Source organism: Quercus lobata, chromosome 7 (genome assembly GCF_001633185.2).
Source record: "Quercus lobata isolate SW786 chromosome 7, ValleyOak3.0 Primary Assembly, whole genome shotgun sequence".
In the NCBI taxonomy this organism is placed as follows: domain Eukaryota; kingdom Viridiplantae; phylum Streptophyta; class Magnoliopsida; order Fagales; family Fagaceae; genus Quercus; species Quercus lobata.
In genome coordinates, this window is record NC_044910.1 from 32015235 (window position 1) to 32036197 (window position 20963).

Below are 20963 nucleotides of genomic sequence, written 5' to 3' on the forward strand. Positions count from 1 at the left end.
CTTTGCTTATCTCTACACCATCGTTCTCCTTATTTGCCAGAATCCAATTGCCTTGCAGAGCCACTGGTATCACTTGCTCTCTCTCACTCTCTTTGTCTACACTTTATTTTTTGGTACAGTTTTAAGTTATACTACACGTTCTGGTTAAATGAATCCACTGAATAGAGATAAACTGATAGTGGATGGTTGGGTGCTGTGCCAAAAAGATAATGAATGAATGGCTAATTTTTTTTTTATTAAAAAATATATTTGAATGAATAGTTGGTGTTTGTGTATTTGTGTTGTGGATATATAATAATATAATATTGATTAGTGTACCGTTTGAATAAGTTTTTGTCTATGAAACTACAAGGGGAGACTAGAATAGTACTATTGACCACTTTTCAATAATATAAGTATTTGTTGAAGCTGTAATAATAGTATAATAATAATATTTGTATTGTGGATATATAATAATATATGTGTATCAGTAAAAGTAATTTTAACAATTTTTCATTTTTGTGCTAAACTTTAGCAATTTGTTGAACCTAGGGGTGTGCATGGGTCGGGTTGAGGGGATATTTTTACCCAACCCATCATGGTAGGTCAAAAAAAAATTCAAACCAATCCAACCCAACCCACATGGGTCGAGTTGGGTTGGGTTGAACCCATGGGTTGGACAATTTTTTTTTATTACTATTATTATTAAATTGAGCAGAAAAAAATATATCACACTTGCCACCTGAGTTGATAAACAAAATATACATTAATATATAAACTAATATTCCAACTCAGTTGTAAACAAAATATGTCTAAGTATCTAACTGAGTTGATAAACAAAATATAAATGTACTAGTATCCTAATTCAATTATAAACAAAATATACATGAGTTCCTAACTCAATTATAAACAAAATATATCTAACTGAGTTGATAAACAAAATATATATGAATTATTGAACTAGTGTCTTAAGTTCTTGACTCAGTTATAAACAAAATATATGTAACTGAGTCGGTAAACAAAATATACAAAACTAGTATCCTAAATTTCTAACTCAGTTATAAAAAAAAAATATATCAAACTGAGTTTATAAACAAAATATACAGAACTAGTTCTATGAGGGGATTTCAAAAGAGTTCTATACTAGTCCCACTAAGAACCAAAATATCAAAGCTATCCAGCATTCCAATTTCCAACTAATCTTCCTTTTCCACTGTTATGGTGCTTTGAGATGCAAACTCTAAGACAAATAAAAAAAAAAAAAAAAAAAAGATAAATAAATTATACAGTGGAATTTCAATACCCAAAAGGCTTATATAACAATTAAAAAATTACTTTGTTGAAAAATTACCTGACTCAAAACCCTCATAGGATTCAACTTCTTCCATTGATTCTTGAAGATCAATTATATCAATAGCTCTTAACCAATTCTAAGCACAAATCAGCATTTCAACTATGTTAGGCAACAAAGAGCTTCAAAATGGATCCAACACACGACCCCCAGTACTAAATGCGGACTCAGAGGCAACTGTAGAGAGAGGAATGGTTAACACATCACGAGCTACTTTTGAGAGAAACCAATATTTTTAGGAATTCACCTTCCACCAATTCAAAACACAAAAATTTGGAGAATCTTCTTCCACACAATCAGCCAAATATCTTTCCACCTCTAATTTGCTTTCCAAACTATCCGCTGCCAAATGCATCTTATAAATAGATTTCACCAATGCATGGGGATCTTACACAGGTCTAGTCTCAACATTGTTTGAAGAAGAGCCATCTTGACCTTGCCCATTTGAATACCCATCACAGTCACAATAGTGCTCATACATACGAACAAGAGCTTTTTTAACCTTTTTTAACCTTTTTTGTCATGTTCTCTGCCACTGCTCCTCGATTTCATTTGGCAAACCAAAAATTTACAAACCTCAACTTGTACCTCGAGTCTAGTACAATAGCAACAAACTTCATCAAATTAAGTTTCTCAATGTCCCCCCAATACTTATCAAATTTCTCATGCATATCCCTTGCCATCATACTCAAAAGAGGATCTTCACTTTCACACAAGTTTATCAATTCAGTCTTCATCACACAAAGTTCATGAAAAAATACATTAGATGTGACATATAGAGAACTAGAAAATCGTAATGTAACTTCATAAAACAACTTCAAAAATTTCACAAACACCTTCACATTATCCCAATCCTCAAAATCAAGTGGTCCTAATATTTTTTTCCCACTTCCATCATCCAAGAAGTAACGAATATATTATGCATCATTAACACGTAATCTTTCAAATGCCCTTTGAAATTTTTCTGCATTCTCTAACATCATGTAGGTCAAGTTCCATCTAGTTGGAACATCAATACATACACAACCCTTGCTAGCAATCTTTACTTTTTCCACACATGCTTTAAACTTATCATACCTAGATGAAGAGGGCCTCACATACCTTACCGCATTACGGACTTTGACAATTGACTCATGAAGGCTTTTCAAACCTTCCATCACAATAAGGTTCACAATGTGTGCACAACATCTCATGTGCATAAACTCACCACCCAAGATAGAAGCACCCCACTCTTTAGTTATCCTATCCAAGTTGGAACATCAAGACATACACAACCCTTGCTAGCAATCTTTACTTTTTCCACACATGCTTTAAACTTATCATACCTAGATGGAGAGAACCTCACATACCTTACCGCATTACGGACTTTGACAATTGACTCATGATGGCTTTTCAAACCTTCCATCACAATAAGGTTCACAATGTGTGCACAACATCTCATGTGCATAAACTCACCACCCAAGATAGAAGCACCCCACTCTTTAGTTATCTTATCCAAGTAGGTTATGGTCCCACTGTTAGAGGCTGCATTGTCAACTGTGAGGGTGAAAATTTTATCAATGCCCCAACTAAGCAACAATGACTCCACCACCTTTCCAATGGTTTCACCTTTATGATTAGGGACTTGACGAAAATTTAAAATCCTTTTGTGATATTGCCAATCATCATTTTGGATTGAAGTCCAAGTGTCAGTGGTGAGGGAAATCCTGAGTAGATTTTTCCAAAAATATTTTCAACCTATCCCTCTCTATTGAATAAATTCTTATGCAATCTCTCGCAACAGTAGTGCGAGTTGGGACAATGAACCTAGGCTGCAACACATTTCTATAATACCTAAACCCTTCATGCTCAACAAATTTAAATGGCAATTCATCCACAATAATCATCCTAGCGAGTGCTTCCCTACAGATGCTCTCATTGTAACTTACAGCAATAAGACTATTACTATTAGCACCCTCCGCATCATAACTCTTTTTAGGTCTGAAGGCTAAAGTCGTTTGAGTCTTATCCTCCTTCTTATTCTTACCATAAGGATATTTTTAACACCAAGCTTCCAAATGAGTTCTTAAGTTAGTAGTGCCATAAGTTTTGACCCAGCAGCATAAGTTTTGCCACAACACTTACATTCAGCTCTCTCACCTTCTAATAAGATGAAGTGACCCCATACATATGATGTTTGGTTAGGTTTTTTTTATACCTTCTGCTTCTATGGGAGGGAGATTTGAGGCAGCAACATTGGTGTCCGTTGCCGCCATTTGAGGAGCCTCATTTGTAGGAGTGGGTGCCACAGGAACCTCATATGTGCCGCATTGAGTTTCAGATGCCATCTATAAATATAAATATATTTTAAAAAATAATAAAATAAAATAAAAAATAAAAACCCAAAGATTAGTATAATGTAACTCCTTAAAGGCAAACAACACTAATGACTGAACAACAATAGTAAAAACAATAGGGAGAGGACCAGACAGAGACAAACTTGCAAAGCAAGATAGAAAGAAAGGGACACAGCAAGTCGACAAGAGAAAATATTGTAGAATAAGAAATACACCTGTAGGTTGAGACAAAGCAAAAACATTTAAAAATCAACCAAAAGAAAACTAAGAAATCAACAAAGCAAAAGCTAAACATTGATCCACCACAGCAAGAGAGATAAACAGATAGAGTGAGTGAGAGAGAGAAAACATTGAGAAACTTTACCTAACACTGGAAGAGATAGCTACCACTGGAAAGATAGAACCATCGTCGAGGCGATGATGATAGCTGATGGACAACAGCGGCTTAACAGAGGGAGAGAATGTTAGAGTTCAAATGGGAGTGAAATGTGACTGTGTGAGAATTGAGAGGGGAGGGGAAGAGGGAGGCGGCACATTAGGTTTGTCATTTGTGTGATTGTGAACTAATAGGATGTTATATATGATAGGAGGAAACCAAGGAAGTGCTGGACAGTTGGTTTTTAAATTTTTTTTTATTAATTATATAATATATTTAAATATATATTAAAAGAACTAATAGCCATAGGATTTTATATTATTTAATATATATGATAGTATTAGTAGGAGGAACCGAGGAAGTGCAAGTGCTCTCCAGCTGGTTTTTTAAGAAAATTATTAAATATATAATATATATTAAATATGGGTGGGTCGGGTCGGGTCGGGTTTGGTGGGTTTGTAATTTTATTACCCAAACCCAACCTAACCCGCTATAAAAAAAATTTTGTAACCCAACCCAACCCACCAAGCCCTAAAAACCGACCCAACCTGGCGAGTCAAGTCAAGTTTGGCGGGTTGGTGGGTTTTCTGCACATCCCAAGTTGAACCTGTGCATGTTATTTGTATATAATTATTTAATTAAATTAGTGGACCTCTAAAATTTAATTAAGTTTTTCATGTTAGTTTACAATATATTCAGAGGTGGTGTTGTTAATTTAGTGCTTTTGTTTTTAACTTTTATAATAAGTTTATCTATCACAATTTAGACAAGAATAATTGTTAATATTTATGTCATTTTTTAAGGGTGTAGATATAATGTCGGCTAATAAATCTTGGATCAGTCTTTCTAGTGGGTCATGTGAGGAATATATAAATGGAGTAATAGAGTTTGTCGATTATGCATTTCAACATATCAAAGATGAAGATATGAAGATAAAATGTCCTTGTAATGATTGTAACAATAGATATAGAAGAACACGAGTTGAGGTTACAATAGATCTTTTATGGAAAGGGATGAGGCATGATTATAATGGATGGCATCTCCATGGAAAGGGAAATAGTGATGAGGACGAGGAAGGTAGTGATGAGAATAATAGTAGTGATGATGAACAAAATATTGATATCCATAATATGATACAAGATGCTTATCCTCATATGAGAGATGTTGAGGAAACAAGTGGGAGTGAATCGCAAGATCCAAATGAAGAAGCAAAGGAGTTTTATAGATTGGTTAAAGAGGCAGACCAACCACTTTATTTGGGATGTAAAAAGTATTTCAATTTGTCCTTTATTATCAAATTAATGCACATAAAGTGCAAGAATTCATGGAGTAACAACTCATTCTCAATTTTGCTAGAGCTACTAAAGGATGCATTTCCAATGTGCGCAAAATTGCCCATATCCCACTATAGGGCAAAGAAGATTGTAAGTGATTTTGGTCTAAACTATGAAAAGATCGATGCATGCAAAAATGATTATATGCTATATTATAAGGAGCATTCGGAAGCAGATAAGTACTCAGTTTGTCAGATCTTAAGATGGAAGTTGAATAGCAAGGGTGGTAAAAGGGATGCTAAAAAAGTCCCATGGAAGGTATTGCGATATTTTCCTTTTAAGCCAAGGCTACAAAGATTATTTATGTCATCAAAAACAACTCCAGACATGAGATGGCATCATAAGAATCGTTCTAATGATGAAGTACTAAGGTATCCCATAGACACTGAGGCTTGGAAATCATTTGATCGAACTTATGAGTCCTTTTCCTCAGATCCTTGCAATGTAAGACTTGGGTTAGCTACCGATGGCTTTAATCTTTTTGGAAACATGAGTGTTAGCTATAGTTATCAGCGTATTGTCGTATTCCCTTACAACATTCCCCCGTGGATGTGAATGAAAGATCGCTTCTAGCTTTAGGTCTTTTACTAGTTAGTCCAGGTAAAGCCCCCATACGTCGTATTTTTTTGCCTGTAACGCGACATAAAGACTCCTTATTTTATTGAAATTTCATAAACTTAAATTAAAACTAAACTAAATGATAAATGAAGCGACATCCCTTTACCTATTCGTGTCTCTACTTATTCCAGGCCAAAAGGGTCCTGGCAATGATATCGATGTATTTTTAAGGCCATTAATTGATGAGTTAAAAGAATTATGGGAAAATGGTGCTGAAAACTATGATGCTTCAATGTAAGAAAACTTTCAAGTGAGAGTTGCATTAATGTGGACTATCAATGACTTTCCTGCGTACGCTTATACCTCAGGTTGGAGTACACAAGGGAATCTTGCATGCCCTTGTTGTGGTAGTGAGACTTCTCATCGTAGGTTTAAGCATGGTAGCAAAATGTGTTATATGGGTCATCGTCGATTTCTTCCTCCTTACCATATATGGCAATCACAGAAAGCACAATTTGATGGTAAGAAAGAGAGAAAAGGGGCACCAAAACGATTATCTAGTGATGATGTGCTGAATCAACTTGGTACTCTGCCACCGGTAATACTAGGCAAGGCCGTTAAAAAGAAAAGGTTACCTGGGCGTGGAAAGAGCCACAATTGGAAGAAGCGTAGTATTTTCTTTGATTTGCCGTATTGAAGAACATTGTTGTTGCATCATAATTTAGATGTGATGCACATTGAGAAAAATATATGTGATAGTATGATGGGGACGGTATTAGATATTGATAAGAAAAGTAAAGATTCCTTAAATGCTAGGCTCGATCTAAAAATGATGGGTATACGGAAGGAACTTCATCTTGAAGATGGGAAGACTACTTTTCCTTGTGCTTGTTATACACTCTCAAAAGATGAGAAAAAGGCTGTGTTTCAGTAGTTGCAAAATGTTAAGGTTCCGGATGGTTACTGCACAAATTTGTCTCGGTGTGTGAATGTAGGGGAACATAAGATTTTTGGTATGAAAACTCATGACTGTCATGTCTTCTGGGAGAGATAATCCCTCTTGTAATGCGTGAATTATCACCTAAAAAGGTATCTAATGCTTTGATCAAGCTTAGCAATTTTTTAAAAGAATTATGCTCTAAAGTTTTACAGTTGGAGGACTTGGAGCATATGGAGCACGCAATTCCTATAATTCTTTGTAAGTTAGAAAGCATTTTTCCACTTGCTTTCTTTGATGTAATGGTACACTTGTCAATTCATCTACCCTAGTAAGCTAAAGTTGCTGATCCAATGCAATATCGATGGATGTATCCGATTGAAAGGTAAAATGAGTTTTTTTTTTTTTTTTTTGATAAGTGAAATGTAAAATGAGATATTATTTATAATATAGTTTTTTTTTTAATTACTCATATTAATTTGATGCATCAATAGGTATTTGTGTAAGCTTAAGGGTTATGTTCGTAACAAGGCACACCCAGAAGGGTCGATTGCAGAAGGGTATGTGGCAGATGAATGTCTAACATTTTGCTCACGATATCTAATTGGGATCGAAACAATATTTAATTGACCTGAGTGAAATGATGATCGATGTCCAGCAACATGTGATGATACCCCTCAATTACCCATATTCTCTAGCAACATAATTTTCTTTAGTACTTTTATGTATCTTGGTTCTTATAGCCATTTCTTGATGCTTATAGTTATCTATTGCTACTTGTCTTAGTTTCTTTAATGCATCATGTAGTATGTTGGACATGCAATTGATTTTAGCATTACTCTTAATTGCATTGCGTGTCCGGGTGATCATTTATTAGTTAAATGCTCATTATGGTCAATTCCTAATGACTGTTCATGTTTGATCAAGTTATGCTTTATATCTTATATCTCTTTTGGTATCTTGATCGCATTTTACTTATTCTTTATACATGCCTTATGTTCTACATATCTAGTGCTTAATGAATTCTATTTGTTATGTGCAAGTGTTTCAGGATACAGGTGTATATGGTTCAAGTGCTTCACAACTTTTAGATTTAAGTGTGAGTGAGTTTTGCCTTTGTTCCCAAACTCACGTTTAAGTCTAGAGTCTATTTAGGGGTTTTGTCAGGGAATAGCTAAAGGGGGAGATTGTAAAGTTGTGATTTCCAACTAACTTGTGTTGGCTTCAATTCCATGCCAAATTTGATTGTAATTTCTTCAATCATTTTCCCTGTATGTATGTGGGTTTATTCATAAGGGATGAGTGTGAGAGATTGGTGAAGAATCAAGTTTCAAAAGATAAATCAGTGCAATTCGCGACTAGCTCGCGAGAAGCAACCCATGAAAAGACCACATGTGAAGTACATGACTGGAAGCTGAAGAGTCATGCCAGGTTGTCAAGTTCGCGAGTGTTTCGCGAGAAGGGTCATCTTGCGAAGTACCCGAGAAACATTGTGTTTGGCAAAAAGTTAAATTGCTTTACCAAATTCTTTACCCATACTATATATACCCTAATTACTCACGAATTTTAAGGAGTGCTCTTCAGAGAGAAATCCCTAACAAATACACTTAAGAGTTAGAGATTGTCATACCCACAATCATCTACACATTTTTTGTGGTTTTCCTCAACTCCTACCTCTCCATCTCTAGATCCTTGAGAGGTTGTTAGCCCGAACACTTACCACATCCATTCTGAGTGTTAAGTGGGATTTTGGTGCTGCTAGGAAGTATTAGAAGGAGCCATTTAGTGGCAGATGTTAGAGAAGACAAGACTCCGAGAAGTCCGTTGGTAACAGGAGTTTGGAGGGCTCAAGTACATAGGATAAACTAGGCTTGGAAGGTCTTTTATTATTCGTATTCTCCAACTTTATTCTTTGGTGGATCAATTTTGACTTGGAGGGTTGCGGAAAGGTTTTTTACCGAGTTCTTTGGTTTCCTCTTCGATAACACATCTTGGTGTTATCATGTATTCACATCTATCTTCCCTACTCTTTAAACTTTCATTTTATTGTTGATTGTGGATGAATATGGCTTAGAGTAGTGTTATCAATTCATTGCACATAATTACTCTTGTTCCGCACTTTGTTTAAGTTAAAGTAAAAACAATCTAACCGTAATTTTTTAATTGAAGGTTTGAACAAGCTCTTGTGTTTTAGCACAAATCTAAACTTTCAATAATTAAGTTGGTGTTGTATTAATATATAACTTGACCCAAGTGTTAAGGATTTGTAAACGTCAGACAAACTAAACAGAAAATAGAAAACAGAAACAATTGCAACATGGAGAAGAAACAGTTTTTCAATGGTGGTGGTAGTGGTAGTGGTAGTGGTTTCTCTAATTCTCAGCTGCAGTTTCAGGGAGGCTATGCCTATGCCTATAATCATGGGCTTCAAATCTCAGAAGCTGTCAATTACAGTGATAAACAGATGCCACAACTTGTAGAGATGATTGATTTGGAGGTATGTAGTGATAAACAGATGCCACAACTGGTAGAGATTATTGATTTGGAGGTATGTAATGTGTCAACTATTTTAAATATGTCTTTCTAATATAACAAAAACACTCCTTGCATTCTTGATTTTTGATGTTTGTCATGGGGTTGAAGTATATAACTCATAGCCATAGGGTTTAATATTATTCATTCTTGGTTCTCCTTTTTCAGGTGTGATTGTAAAACATTGCTTCTCTCTCTCTCTGTATACTGTTTGATCATGTCATCCCTTTTTGTCTATATTATAGAGTGCTAGATGTCATTGAATGAATTTTAGTTTCATATGTGTGTGTAATAACTTTTAAGAGTATAGTCAATTCATTGATTTAGCCTTTTGGTGTATTTGTTTGACTGTGTACGTGTATGATCTTCTATGGTTTATGATGGTGCATGCATTGGTTTAACGTTGAATTGCTCTTCTATTTTTCATATTTATCTTAGATTTTGACTTTTTCTTTCTTCGTCAATATCTTCATAATTTGTAGGATGACTCAGATAGTAGAATTGTTATCAACGAGGGTCCTTTGGGTTTACTTTCTCAAAAAAAAAAAAGGGTCCTTTGGGTTTAAAGCTAACAAAGAGTGACTCTTTCGTAAACTTGATAGACAAGATTTTAAACACTGATGAAGAAAAGACTACATATGTTGATGAGACTAATAATCATTGTTTACATCATGGTCAGTTTCAAGCCAAAGATAGTGAACTTCAATGCCAACAAACTCAAAATTGGCACATGGAAGGTACGCAATACTCATAATTTATATAGACCATAATAAATATTGGAGATGAGAAAAAAAAAATTCACAATAAATTTTAAAATGTGTAGGGAGTTGCTAAATATTTGGTGGTAAAGTGTTATTTTGCAACCAAAAAGCTAGCATGGGAAATTCGTCAAGAGCAATCAGCTTTGAAGAAAAAGATGGGAATAAAGTGGTCTAGTATTTCAGCAATTAAAGCTAGAACTGGGAAAAATGCAGTTGGAATTCTTGAAATTGAGGTAATTAGTTTCTCAATCTTAATTTCATAATTTTTTTTAATGAAATTAAGAGTTAGTAAACTTTTTTGAGTCTCATTAATTTGATGTGGTGAAACTTTTTTTCAGCTTAACAATCCACCTTCATTCTTTGAAGAAAGCAGTCCAGAACCACAAAAGAAAACTATGTGAAATATCAGTTCAGACTTCACTGATAGTCAAGCACTAAAACATAGGTATTTTTTAAATTTAAAATTCCTCTATTGACATTAGATATCTCATATATTTGGTGCCCTTAACAAAATGTGGTAACTAATTCATTACTGCACTTGTTACTCTTGTCACATTTATTTACACATTATTGTCACAAATATTTTATTATGTTCTATTAATTATAGTGCGAGTAAAGAATCTTATTGCTAATTAAACTAATGAATTTTGTTGTTCATATACTATCTCAGGTTTCATTATCTTGAATTTAATCCAGGAGTCCTTGAAAAAAAAAAAAAGCTACAAGAAGCTCCTAGAATCTGACACCTTGTGTGAGTTGAGAAAATTTCCCAAGTCTTAGTTCACAGTACAACTAAAATTTCTCAGGTGCCACCACACCATTGGTTGATATTGAACAAGTTCAAGCATATCAACAAGCTAAGCGACCACACCTTGGTGTTAATGATTTGGCTTCACCAATATCAGATTGGCAACAAGTTCAAGCACATCAACAAGCAAAACGACCATGCCTTGCTGTTGAGGATTCAAGTACTTCACTATCAGTTACGAATTTCTCTGTGCAATCAAATCATATCATCAACAACCAAGGATCTGAATATCCAATGATGGCAATACATAATCAAGAAAATGTCAATTATCCATATGCTCCAATGAGAGATCAAATTCAAGGGCCACATTCTATTCCTACAACAACACCAGGAATGATCAATTATCCATATGCTCCAATGAGAGATCAAATTCAAGGGCCACATTCTATTCCTAAAACAACAACAACAGAAATGATCAATTATCCATATGCTCCAATGAGAGATCAAATTCAAGGGTCACATTCTATTAATACAATAACCCAAGTAGATCCAGACACGTTTAATCAAAACTATAATGTGTCAGCTCTTGGGAGTCCTCTTTCAGATTATGATCAAAGTTTGAATAACCTTCAGAGATAATTGCTTAGTGATGAAGAAGATCAAATCATTGATCAAAATGAGTATCTTACGAGGATAAAGTCACTCACTAACTTGTTGGATTTGGAAAAGGAACAGAACCCTGGAAACAACACTCAGACACAAGACAATATCACCGTAAACCAATTGTCAAGTGAACCACAACTTGCACATAAGCCTGTTATAAGGGTGAATTCCTTTACTTCATTGATCTCTTTAGGACCTGGTTCCAAGTGCTAATTTATAAACTCATTTATGTCTCTCTCTCTCTCTCTCTCTCTCTCTCTATGAGTCTTTCCCTTATTCTTTTTAATTTTGTTTTCTATATATATTTTTCCATTACTAGAAACAAATAAGAGAACCCTACAGTTAATTTGATTATTTTATGTGTTATCAATTTTCTTTTGGGACAAAGTATATGATTTTACGTGGTGATGAATTGTTAAAAACTTAAAATTGTTCACCTCTTTTTATTTCCCATGACAAAGTACAAGGATGCTTTTGTCATAGTTTTTACAATCTTAAAATATTTCGGAATGTCCTTCTCAAAAAAAAATAAATAAATAAATAAATAAAAATTTCGGAATGTGTATTATTGTATTAATTCTTAGACATGACAGCCATATTTTCAATAGAGAAAAGTTGCGTTGTCTCTTACTTATCATAATTCTTGTTTTTTGACCAGTTATGTTACATTTAAAAGATTATTTAATTACTCACTGCTCTTTGCTTTTATTGAGGCAAGGATGATTGGTTAGATCATGGATCAACGTTCATATATGCTTTTAGAGGTCCGAAAATTACATGCTCTAGCGTCATATAAATAGCGTTTATGGGAATCTTCTTAATTGTATGAAAAACAAACAACAATAACAACCAAATCTTAGTTCCATTTTTATTTTTTCATTCTTAAAAAAAAAAAAAGTTTCAAATTTTTTTTAAAACAACTATGGAATATATGTATCCTTAACAAATTAGTAAGAGTTTGTCACATGTATTTTTTTTCTTACTCTTTATTATTCAATTTGGACATGAAATTATACTTGATCCTCATAAAAATTAGAGCATCATGTTTTCATAACTATTGCCATCAACTAAAAAGTATGGACACTTCAAAACCCCCAATGTTTTTGTGTCAAACATACCAAAAACAATGTACTTCCCCATTTGTGCCTCATTGTGTTTGGTGGGAAAGGTATTTAAATATTCTTATTTTAGTTATGTTTTTAAAGAATTTTGATTGTTGTTATTTTTTAAAAACCTTAAAATAAACATAAAAAGATGTTTATTAATAAATAAAATATATCTAAATATATATATATTAATTAATTAATTGTCCCATTCCCACTCCACCATGTCAGACTCTATGCATAGTTTCCTTGATTTCAAGCCTATGCATAAATGCAAATCCCCTCTTTGGAGAGAAAATCTATTATATATTGGGGTGGGTTCCACAAATGTAGAGTCCATTGCATGTGAGACTATGAATACATGTAGGGCAAGATTTAGATATAGTATTTAGGTGCTGTTTCTTAGGTTTCTCTTTTAAAATTCTGCCATATAGATTTTTTCTTATGGAATAGAAGTGTAATTTTTAGTTAAGTAGCCACATGACTAAATCTTAAAATGAAAACTTAAAAAACAACACCTAAAAAATATTGTACATAAATTTTGTTCATGCATGTAATACCACCTCCACTATTGGACTCTACCTTTTATTGTGCCATTGACTTCAGCTATTATGGGTCCAGGTTATAATTGCATATATTGGCCCACAATTGGTTTATAAAGATCGCTAGGAGTCCATGAAAGCCCAAGTTCTCACGTGGAGAGACCAAGTAGCGTTTGGATGACTCTGTCGTAGAATCATGACCCTTACATCATTGAAAAAGTACGTTCATTTTGTAATTGAATAACACATTTTCTATGAATACTTATGTGGTCTTTTTTTTTTTTTTTAATAATAGTTACAATAGAGTTCGAAATCTTTGTCATTGGTTTCATTTAGTAATGATTGTCTTTTATTATTAGCTAAACATTTTTTTTAAGCTTCCTACCATAAAATTAAGCTGATGACAAAAATGATTTGGAAGTTTAATGGCAACCATTGTGTAATATACATGAGTTCATTAGTGAACATTATTTTTATTAACATCAATCACAATATATTATCTAAGCAGCTGTAAAAAAGATTATAAAAATTTTGTATCTATCAAATTATTGCATAAAAATTGATAGATATTTAGAAGTTTTGTTTGATAAAAGAGGAAAAAACATCATTTACATGCAAGTTTCTTTTTTTTTTATTTGAGAGAATTTTAATTTATACTATCTGCTCTTAAAAATTATTATTTATTATCAAATTAAAATATTAATTAATTTTTTGAAATAAATAGATATTGAATTCCAAATTTTTTAATCTACGACAAAAATTCTACAAATGAAGCATTTGCTTGACAAATCAAGAGTTCTTGGTGGCAATTTCTTTCACCCAAGTTTGATATATGTCACAAGTTCACAACGCAAGGTCATTTATGGGTATGGCATGAATTGCTCTAAATTGCAAGAGGCCACAACCACGAGCTTGAATGTGCCTGTCCTTTTTGTCTCCAGTCGTGACCACAAGTATTGGGCAACGTGCCGCCGTCCACGTGATTCACGTTTTTTTAACCTACACATATAAATTAAAGTTGCCCTTATCAGGGGCTAGCACAGGTACCTTGATGTGATAATCTATTTAATTACATCTTCATCGAATCTAGTTGGTAACACAGTTCAGATTGGATTTATTAATGGGAAATATTAATGAGTGTTATTAAAGTACTGATTAAGAATTCAGTTAAAGAAAATTTTTATAGAAAAAGAAAAAAAAATAATTAATATTTTGACAATTTTTTTCATTTCCTATAAAAGTGATATTAAAATTTTTCTAAAATGAATTGTTAATAAGTGTCCTAATGACACTCGTTAGCATAATCTTTATTAATTAGTTCCTAAGTTTTGTTGGATATCAAATCGTACAACGTGATTGTAGATTAATTATTACTTACTATATATATTACACACTCTTTTATTTTTAAGGTAAAAGTATCAACTAGCTAGCTAGCTAAATTATCACTCTTTATATTTTTGAAAATAATAATTAGAAACTTAATATTGGATTTACACTTAATTTAAATTTCTCAAATTTGTTGATGGGCAACTGTCCTAGAAATGGTTAATTAATGTTACATGTTAAGAATATGGAAACATTACATAATTTACACTGACCTCGTTTCAAGCCCCATAAAATTTCATTACAATACTCCTTGTTTGAAACAGATTTTAATTTTCTTTAAATTGGAAATAAACATCTTTAAAAAAAGAATTATAAAAAATGTTTATCGTACCTTGATTTATATCTTTTGAAATATTTTTGTCATAATACCTAAAATGATATTTTCCCTCACAAAAGAGTGAAATGATTTGGAAAGCTTGAGTTTTATTTTAACAAAAACAAAAACTCAAAACTTATTATATTGAGAGAAAACCGAAAGATTCCATATTGAGAGAGAGACTCCAACTACTTGAAAGCAAGCACCTTTAAAATATTTTAACTTCCAAGGCTCCAACTATTTGTAAAATAATGCCCGATGCACGGATTAATAAAAATTTATATGTAAATTAAGAGATTTTTTTAATTATATAATTGAAATTAATTAATAAAAGAAATAGTAAGAATGAAAGAATAAAAACTCTATATGTAAGATTGATTTTTTTTTTATCAAATCCAGAATTACAATTTAAGAGATGTTTATAAATATAAATTCAATAGTTAATGCTCTTTTAAAGGCAAAGCTCATATTTTACAATTTTGAATAAATTTCTAATGAATATTTTTAGAATAGTAGAATATTTTCTTAGTATGGATTTAGGATAACTTAACTTATTGGATAACAAAAACAAGATAATTATAAAATACTTTTAAAGTACCATAAATGCATATTCTCCCTTCTCACATAATTGTGGGTCCCACTAATTAAATTCATGGTGGAACCTACAATTCATTATTCATGTGAGAGAGAAGAGTATGCATTTATGGTACTTCCGGAATATTCAATAATTTTCCCAAAAATAGACCCTTGGCTCATTTAATGGATATCATTACTTTGAGAGCAACTAGCATGTGTAATACTTATTTTCATAAATATTGCCTTGAGCTTTGTTAGAAATATGTGGTTAAATGATTAAATTTATCATATCTCAATAGTTTAAACTTTTGAGACAATTGGTAATTTAATAAACTTTGTTGTGAAAGTCTTAAACCTACAATTTTAAAAATTAACCCACTGGATAACAAGTTTATGAGACATCAAAATTTCTTGTGGTATTCTCTATTAAAGGCTAGCATATTTAGTTACATTGATGGTAATAGAAACCGTGTGTGCATCACATGATTAAATTCATTACAATTTAAGTGTAAAATATTAATGTAATGTTTGATTTATTTTTAAATTTGATATTTAAGGGCTATTTGTTTGAACCAAAAGTTTAAAGATCAAATTAACACTGATGTAAGAAATATCACTACAATAGTAAAATTTAAGACAAAAATAATTTCATAAAACCTTAAACAATGTTAGGATAATTTTCTTGGAAGAAAAAAATTTAGGTAGAGTTTCTCGTAGTACCTTGTATGAATTCCTTAATTCAATTTTTAGTCATATGCATGATTGCATATTTGCATTAGCTAATTAGCAATTTAGACAAGATAATTAGTTGGATTTAGTTGTCCTTAGTGGAAGATAACACCTTTTTTAGTGTATAATTGAATTTAATTAGAGTATTTAAGATGAAAAATCTAGAGAATTGTACCTAGACTTTTCATTTCTTAAAATATTCATGGGTGTTGTAGAGTTGTGATCATAAAAGTTGATGATGGAGGGAAAATGCTCATTGTTTGCTTATATGTAGATGATTTAATCTATACTGGAAGTAATACAGCCATGTTTGAAAGCTTTAAGAAATCCATGATGGCTGAATTTGAAATGTCTAATCTTGGCATGATACATTACTTTCTTGGCATAGAAGTGTTGCAGTTCTCTGCTGGCATTCTTATTTCTCAAAAGAAGTATGTGGGAGAAATCTTGAACAAGTTTCAAATGAAGGATTGTAATCTTGTGAATACACTGTCTGAGTTGGGTTTGAAGCTAAACAAAGATGATGGAGGAAAGAAAGTTAACAGTACTCTCTACAAGCAAATTGTGGGGAGCTTAATGTATTTGATTGCAACAAGGCTTGATATAATGCATTCTGTAAGTGTCATTAGTAGATACATGGAGTGTCCAACAGAGATTCATCTTTTGGCTACAAAAAGAATTCTTAGGTACTTGCAAGGTACTAAGGAGTTTGGGCTGTTCTTTAAAAAATGAGAAAAGCCAGATTTGTTTGGCTTTACAGATAGTGATTATGCAGGAGATTCTGATGATCAAAAAAACACATTTGGGTATGTTTTCCTGTTGAGAACAGGAGCTGTTTCATGGTCATCAAAGAAGTAACCAATCGTCACATTGTAAACCAAGCTGAATTTGTTGCAGCCACAGCTTGTGCTTGTCAAGCTATTTGGTTGAAGAAGATTCTTGAAGAGCTGTAGTTCAAAGAAGATGAGCCTACTCTGGTGCACGCAAAACTTTCAATTAATTATTGGTCTGGCTAAGGAGCTTTACATAAACGATTATCATGCATTGCGTGTAATTATCCGACAATTAAGAATATTTCGTCTTTACATTTATGACCAACATTATGCACGAATAAAAGATTACCAGAAAACTTATTCAAATGGCATGGGACATGGGGTTTACATTTATATCACTCTTGAAACTGATTTTACTTTGGTTAATAATTTACTTATAACAACTCAATATATTCCTCTGTTGGTATATATGTATGTGCTTGTTTTCTTTGATTACAGGAGACTCATGTAGAAACAATGGGAGATTTAGGTCTAACACATATACCGTGAAGCAAGCAAATATGCATATCTTTTGGCTAAGAGAGAAAAGGAGACCAAGTAAATCGAATAAAAGAATATACTCAATGTCCCCTTTTTTTTTTCAACGAACTAGGAGATCTGTCTCATCAACTTTCTCTCAGTTTACAGCCACTAGCTAGCCACTCGTACCATTAGATAGGTTGAGCTGGGGCGGAGATAGAGATTGCTCATCCTTGTGTAATTATCATGGCATGTAATATGACTACGGAGTGTAAGTCTAGCGGTTGAGTGTCTCACCCGCCTTGCCTTAGTGTTTGGATTCGACTCGTGCAAGACGCATTAGTACTGAAATTGACAAAGACATCTTTAGTAAAAGGCAAAAGAATAGTTCGCTCTGTGCTCACCGCACAGCTCCATGAATTGGCAAAGACATCTAGTGCAAGGTTTAACTTGTCACAGTAAAAAATAATTTGTGCAGGAAATTTTGTAGGGTATGAATGGTAAGCTTTACCCAAATTTGTGCAGGAAATATTCATAAAAAATAAATAAATAAAAAATTGTGCAGGAAATTAATGGTCACAGAAAACTTTGTGCAAATAGTTGACCTGGTGGAAACGTGGAACAGATGGATGTAAAAAGCAGAACAAGTTAAAAGCAAGAAAGGACACTTGTTGGGTTGCATGCATGCAATTGCAAGCACATATCGATGTTCTCTCAAACGTGGGCCCCGCCAAATATATTCTCCAATCACATCATCATCGTTTAGTAACACGTATTTTCCGCATTATATAATACATACATGCACCTTTTTTTTTAATAAATGATAACTTCGTATAAAAATTAAACATCATGGTAATACATGTTTATGAACTATAATGTATATATTTTTTAAAAATAAAAAATATATATATTAATGATTTATTGCTTGCACACATAAATTTATTGTGGTTGTATATACTTGTTTTTGGATATATATGTGTGTAGGTTTGACTTTATTTTTTGCTAAATGTATAAAAATAGATAATGGTAACCTTGCGTTGGCACATGGCCCAGACTATGGTATAATCCGTGGACATGCAACCAGGACCATAGCATAATGCATGTACAATTATTTAATAAAATAATAAATGCATCTTAAATATTGTTGTTAAGGCATTTGTCAACAAAATTCAAAAATTAATATTTCATTTGTAATAAATTTTTTAGTTCTCTAATTTATTTTGGATGTCCCAAAAATTTTCTTTGAAAAGTTAATATATATATAAAATTGATAAATATCCTAACTTAATCTTTTACTTTATTCAAAGTCAATACATCTTTTTTATTAGATTTCAAATTAATGAGATTAGTTTTGAATTTTTTTATATTTTTGTTTGAAAATAAATGTATTAAATGATATTCCCTAAAAAAATGAAGTTGAATTTTCAAAACACTACCAAAATTTTGGTATGAGGGAGTAATAATTTATCACTTTCATTAGTTTTAAAGTCCACCTACAAACATAACTAATCACATACTCAATTTCACTATTTGCTAACTTGTGCAATTATGAGTAATTGACATTTTTTGTCTTTTGTGAGCTATAGTTTTATGTTGGTTACTCAAAATTGCACATATCAACAAGTTATAAAATTGGGAGCATAATTGATTGTTTCTAAAATTACTTTTAATTTTAAAATAATTATACCCATAGCATTATTATTAGTTATACCCATAGAATTATTATTATTATTATTATTGTGAGGGGTCCGAGGCCTGAGAAGGATGGGATTAGGGATTAGATTGCCTAACCCACACCCGAGGAGATAAACGCGCTCTGAAGATTTCACCCACCCGAGGATGGAAACATAATCAAAGTAATGGGCTTGTGATGTTCTAGGGTAAGGAGAAGGGGTAGCGGTGAAAGCGGGTAAGAAAGGAGGAAGTTTTCAATAAGGAACAATTTTCTCCTCTGCATTGAATGTCCTGCACCAACCTTATTAGTTGCATTAATGAGGAAATGATCCCTAAACAGTAATTTCATAGCTAGCAACCCTTTCCACTACCTTCAGCAAAGTGTTGATGGGACAAGTATCCTTAGAAACGCCTAGAGGCATACAAATGGAGAGTTAGGATACAAAGAAGAGGGATATTAAAGGAGGGTAGTCTCCCAGAAAAGGGGGGACGAACATTCTTGTTTTGAAAATAGAAAAAAGAAGAGTGAACAGTGTTTTATTTGGTGTAGAACTCAAACTTTATATATAAGAAACTAATTCTCGGACCTACTCAAGGAGAGCTATTTTTCTTGTTGTCTACTTGTGTTATCCCTTGCTATTATCCTATGCTCTTCGGTCTTTGACTTGAATTTATATTAGAATTGCACTTGAATTGTTTGCCCACTCTCTAAAGAAATTCTATTCTTGGGCTTGAATTTGAAGGATAAGGCATCACTGTTCTAAGTGGTCTTGGGCCTTTATTTTTAGAGTACTTACAATTATTATTATTATTATTCATTGAGATAAAAGGTACGGTTAGTGTAACATCATATATACATATTTTTTTTCAAACACCAATAGAATTGTCAAAAACAAATAAAATAATTTGTGTTACTTTTCACAATTCATTGAACACCATTAATTTTATATTATGCAACATCTACAACGAATGACATCAATAATAATTTAAAAAAAAAAAAAAAAACTAGAGTTAGTAATTTTCGTAGTATTAGACTATTAGTATTAACAAAAATAAAAGAGACAAAATTATAAAAGTATCTTAGGGTAGTCACACTAGCCTCTTTTGAGATTTGGCAAAATAACACTTCCCCCAAAACTTGAAGGGAAAAAAATTGTCCCCCTTAACATCTAATTGACCAAAATTTGTTAAATTAATATTAAAAATGTTGTGTATTAACTTTCCATTTACTTAAGGGTAGCTTTCCAAAATTATCTTATTTCATAATTAATATTTATTGTTTTGAATTTTAATTAAAGTGTATTTTAAAATATTAAGTGTGAATTTTATTTTTTATTATTATTTATTTTTTTCAACTAGTTATAAAGAGATTTACTGTTGCAAGTGTTTTGGCATTTTGATTATTTTACATTTTTATTCTAAATTTATTTTTTTACTGATTATAGTTAAATTTTGTAAAGAGATTCTTATAAAAATTTAGAATAATTCATTACAAATTTTTTTTTTTAAAAAAGATGTTAATTTTTTTGAAATTTTAAAGGAAACAAATGTTTTTAACCTTTCAAAAATTTGGAGTGAGATATCATTCTAAATTTCAAGAAATGTGAATGTAGTTACGAAAAGTAGCTTTAAAAAGCCAACATAAATCCTATCTAACTATCCAATATCTTCTAGACTTCTAAAAACAATAAAATATCTTTAAGAAAGGCGGTCTAATGCACTTTCTGAAGACGGTTCATTTATTACTTCTCTTCCTATAAATCAATACGT

At 32.2% G+C, this 20963-nt stretch overlaps 1 protein-coding gene across 1 annotated transcript; it reads right to left on the minus strand.

Annotated features, from left to right (window-relative positions):
• Nucleotides 1–1175: 1175 nt before the first annotated feature.
• LOC115951919 (zinc finger BED domain-containing protein RICESLEEPER 3-like) lies at nucleotides 1176–3657 on the minus strand. Its single transcript, XM_031069041.1, has 6 exons — nucleotides 3528–3657; nucleotides 2680–2938; nucleotides 2432–2572; nucleotides 1933–2113; nucleotides 1331–1409; nucleotides 1176–1219 (listed from the first exon to the last, which is right to left on the minus strand). The coding sequence occupies exons 1-6, from the start codon at nucleotides 3655–3657 to the stop codon at nucleotides 1176–1178; spliced, it is 834 nt and encodes a 277-aa protein (XP_030924901.1).
• Nucleotides 3658–20963: the final 17306 nt, after the last annotated feature.

Bases quoted from the DNA above. Each gene is read 5' to 3' on its own strand.
- LOC115951919 (XM_031069041.1), bottom strand. From the start codon at position 3,657: ATGGCATCTGAAACTCAATGCGGCACATATGAGGTTCCTGTGGCACCC. The intron at 2,573-2,679 runs GTATGTGAGGTT...CAACTTGGATAG, and splicing joins AAAGTCCGTAATGCGGTAAG to GATAACTAAAGAGTGGGGTG. The intron at 2,114-2,431 runs GTATGTGAGGCC...ACGATTTTCTAG, and splicing joins AAAGTCCGTAATGCGGTAAG to TTCTCTATATGTCACATCTA.